Here is a 4,556-nt window from a genome sequence, read left to right as displayed (position 1 = left end):
AATTATGTTATTAAAATTAATTTGAATTGTAATAATTTGATTAATAAAAAAGTTATATGTTATGCGTTCATTTTTTTTAATTTGGTGTAAGTGTAACAACTTTAATATAATCATTAATTAATTTTGTTAATCTTCATTTTTTTTTCTAAATTTATGATTAAAATAATAATTATAAATATTAATAATTAAATAAATCATTATATTATAATTATTTACATTTTATTCCCAAAATAAAAAACATACTATTTCTTTTTTTATTTAAGAATTTTTTAATTTATGCTACTGATATATATTAATCGTTTAGTCAATAATTTTTTTTTATTGGTAGGATATATTTATTTATTTTGTTTAAATAATTTTAAATTTTTTTTTATTTAAGTATACATATATATATTAAGTCACCTATGCTAATTATTTTTTGATTTTTTGATTATGAATATTTTATTTTGAGCCTACAATCATTCAATAATTTTGTTATTCCATTAATACCATCATACGCATAATAATCTTCATAAATAATAATAATTTTTTTATTTATTTATATGTATATATTAATTATTTAGTTAATAATTTTTTTTGAGAGAAAAAAGGAGTTCATGTGTAATTTCCAAAAATTATAATAATTTTTTTATTTATGTATACGTGTATATTAATTTTGTTATATATATTATGGTAGTTTTTCTTAATATATACATATACATAAATAATTTTATACATATACATAAATAAAAAAATATGTGAATTATATTTTGTTAAATTCTATAATATCAATTATTAAAAACATCTAAATCACATATATTAATTATTTTTTGTTCATTTTATATATATGATTATCTTTTATTCTACAATCGTGCAATAATTTTTTATTTTTTATATCTATGTATATTTGCCAATCTTCATTTATATACATGATTAATTTTTTTTTAAATAGTGATGTTTTAATTTTTTTTCTTTTACATATCTTTGTATGTTAACAAAAAAAGTAAAATCACATATTGTGACTCTTTTTTTTTACCACGTCGTCTTAATGTTAATTAATCAATCTTGTGTAATTAAACTTTTAATCACTCTGATCTATTGATAAATTACACTTCTATTAATAATTACATTACTAATCTAAAATACAAAAAAAAAGAAAAAACGGTATTACATATATCCAAGAAAGGAAATAAAAAACTTAAAAATTGAGAAAAAAAGAAATTTTATATTAACAAATTTAAAAAAAACATATTCAAAAAGAATAGTCATAATATATAAATTGAGGCAACAATTTAAATTTCTCTAAAACTAATTTAATCAAATACTAATATTAGAACTAAATTATTTAAATAATATTTAAGCTATTCTAGTCCTTGGATACGTATAAATTAGAGTCATTCTAATAACGACAACCAATCGAAATAACATCATAAGATCGAACATTTAGAATTTATACAAATTCAGATCATCTTCTTGTTAAAATTGTCAAACTAAATTGACCTTTATTTTTCTCAATGATATTGCATTGATGCACCAGAATGCCGGTAGTTTCTGAAAAAATCACAGTATGTTATAAAATTATTTTAATACAAAAGTTTAAGAGAATAAAATTTAAATATAGTACCAATCTTTGAAATTGCATCTTCAAATTTGAACGAATTTTCTAAAATTGAACATAAATTGAGGAAATTCAATCTTATTAGATGCTCCACTTCGAATATTTTCGGACAAACGTAGAAGGCGTGGAAGGAATGAAACTTGAACTTGACCTACAAATCTCCTTGAAAACAATTGCTCAATAAAAGAAAAATAACAAATTAGAAAAAAAGAATGATTTACCTATAAGATTTAGACTCACAAGTCGCAAAAGAAACACTATATATAACCTAGGTTAGTAGTACAAAAGTAATTATAGAAATTAATTATTGATATCAATATCAACTTACCACTATTAACGTTGGTATCATATTTATGGCAATTAGTAGAACAAAAATAACTATAGAAATTAATTATTGATATCAATATCAATTTACCACTATCAACGTTAGTATTATATTTATGACAATTAGAATTATAGAATTATGTTTTTTTTTAATTATTAATATCTTAATCTTTTTAAAAATATGTTTGCTTTTTTTAAATATAATGTGTGCATGTGCTGTTTAGACCTTTTCTATTATTATTATTATTATTAATTAATTAATTAATTAATTAATATCAATATCAATTTGTCACCATTAATGTATGTATCAATTTGCTACTAATTATGCTTGATTAAAAATAATAATTTAAAAATAATAATTAAAAATATTAATGGTCAACAATTAGTATTATATAATTAATCTAATAATTAGTATCAATTTGTATCAACGTGTATATAAACTTACATAATGATAGAGAATTAGAATTATATAAATTAATATAATAATTAGAATGATTAAAGATATTTAATGATTGACAATTAGTATAATAATGTATTAAATATATATTTTTATATAATTATAAAAAATATATTTTTTTAAAATAGATTGAGAAGATAGTAAATATAAATATATTGAAAGTAGCGCTTTTATTTTGAAAAGAAAAAATTCATAAGAAATTGACATCTCAATTTCAATATTTCTAAAAATATCTTAATATACTAATAATACTAATAGTTGAAAAATAATTGTGAAGGCTTATTAGTAATTAACATCTAAAATAAGTAAATTAAATAACAATAATTAAAAAAATCTTTAACAAATGGGAGAAATAAAAATAAAAGAATTTGATAAATAATAAATGTAAATATATTAAAGAATAATATTTTTATTTTGAAGAAAAAAACTCATCAAGAAATGACACCTCATTTTTATTAGTTAAAAAAAATTAATTTTAATAGATTAAGTAGATTATTATTATTATTATTATTATTATTATTATTATTATGTCATTAAAAAGATTTATTAGTACAGAATAATCGAATAATCCGTGCATTTAATTATATCATATGATATTGATTTGATATAGTTATAATAAAGACAATTTTTTAAATTAGTATAATTATGTATCATCCATTAAATATTAATTATAATTTAATTATATTAATTAAAAATATTTTTTTAAAATAAATTTAGAAGAGCGAATAGTGCAATCATTTTGGAGAGAAAATGGATTAACGAAAAAATAACATTTCACCATCATAAATTAGGAGAAAATTTAATTTTAGTATATTAAGTAGATACTCATATTATTAAAATTTATATACATATAAATAAATTTTAATTTATTGGAGCAGATGTTTGTGCTTACAATTGCTAAAAACTGGTGGTTTCTAAATTTTTCAGTTTCAAATATATTCAATTTAATTAATTTGGTGTTGAAAAATCATTTCTTCATATTAAATTATTAAATTATTAGCTAGGTGAACTGTGATGAAATTTCCGAATTGACGAAGACCATGCATATGCGTGCAACCCTCATGGTCGTCTTCCTCTAATGCTCTATAAATACTCTTGTCATCTCCAACAAGTGCTCACAATATTCCTCAAAGACTCTCATCTACCCCAACAAATAAAATAGCTATCGTCATCAATATGAAACCATATCTTCTCTCCCTGTTACTTATCTTTGTCCTTCTCGACACAGTCCCAACAATCTCATCATCGCTATCATTTGAATTTAAGCCACTACCACTAAAGACCAATAACCCAAAACTAACAAAAAACATCCAAAAGGCACTAGATAAATCTTTATCCGGTTTCCCAAAAAGTGTTATTAACAAAGTCCTCAATAAAGAATTATTGAGGACCTACATTATTAACTATTTCAAGAATACAGATAAAAAGGGAAATTTAAAAAGCCGACGACCCCCTAGCAATTTTACAAAAGTTCGCGAAGAATGGCACAAATTAATGCCAAAGAGTAGTCAAATTAATAAAGTGGAAATCGACGGCCTCAAGACGGTGAAAGAGTATTTGTCGAGATACGGATACATGCCGCGCTCCAAATCATTCACCAACGTCCTCGATCTACGCACGGAATCAGCTATCGAGGACTACCAGAAGTTCTTCAATCTGAAAGCTACCGGAACCTTAGACGACAAAGAAACTGTTAAACAGATATCCCTGCTACGGTGCGGTGTACCGGACGTGAATTCCTTCCAACTCTCCAAAAACGTGTTATGGCCTCTAGGCACGGGCTGGTTCCCCAAGCACCGCACGGAGCTCACCTATGGTTTTTATCCGGCGAGCAAGTTCTCGCCGGAGGCGATCAAGGTGTTCAGAGATTCGTTCAAGCGGTGGTCGCTTCCCTTACGGGGGGTCATCAACTTCACGGAGGCGAAGGCTTTCGATAAGGCGAACATCCAGATTGGCTATGGCGCCATGAACGAACTATTTGGAGTGGAAGCGGTGGGGACCACATTTATGGTAAAGCCGTCCAATTATCATCGTGTATGGATGGTTATTGATTACTCCAAGTACTGGGCGTATCCTGACGACAACTTGGCGGACACGCCGCTGTGGAAATTCGGGGTGGTTGACTTGGAGATGGTTGCGATGCACCAGATTGGGTTAGATTATATATGTTTCAAATAA

At 24.5% G+C, this 4,556-nt stretch overlaps 1 protein-coding gene across 1 annotated transcript; it reads left to right on the top strand.

Annotated features, from left to right (window-relative positions):
* Nucleotides 1-3,538: 3,538 nt before the first annotated feature.
* On the top strand, nucleotides 3,539-4,556 carry LOC107488919 (metalloendoproteinase 5-MMP-like). Its single transcript, XM_016109709.3, has one exon. It carries the CDS (start codon nucleotides 3,555-3,557, stop codon nucleotides 4,554-4,556), a length of 1,002 nt encoding a protein of 333 aa, XP_015965195.1. The 5' UTR covers nucleotides 3,539-3,554.

The sequence above is a fragment of the Arachis duranensis genome, chromosome 5 (genome assembly GCF_000817695.3).
Source record: "Arachis duranensis cultivar V14167 chromosome 5, aradu.V14167.gnm2.J7QH, whole genome shotgun sequence".
Taxonomy (NCBI): Eukaryota; Viridiplantae; Streptophyta; class Magnoliopsida; order Fabales; family Fabaceae; genus Arachis; species Arachis duranensis.
Note: the sequence above shows the minus strand (reverse complement) of the source record. Positions and strands in the feature narration are given on the sequence as shown.

What these genes read in the sequence shown, in the direction of transcription:
- LOC107488919 (XM_016109709.3), top strand. Translation starts at nt 3,555, where the DNA reads ATGAAACCATATCTTCTCTCCCTGTTACTTATCTTTGTCCTTCTCGAC.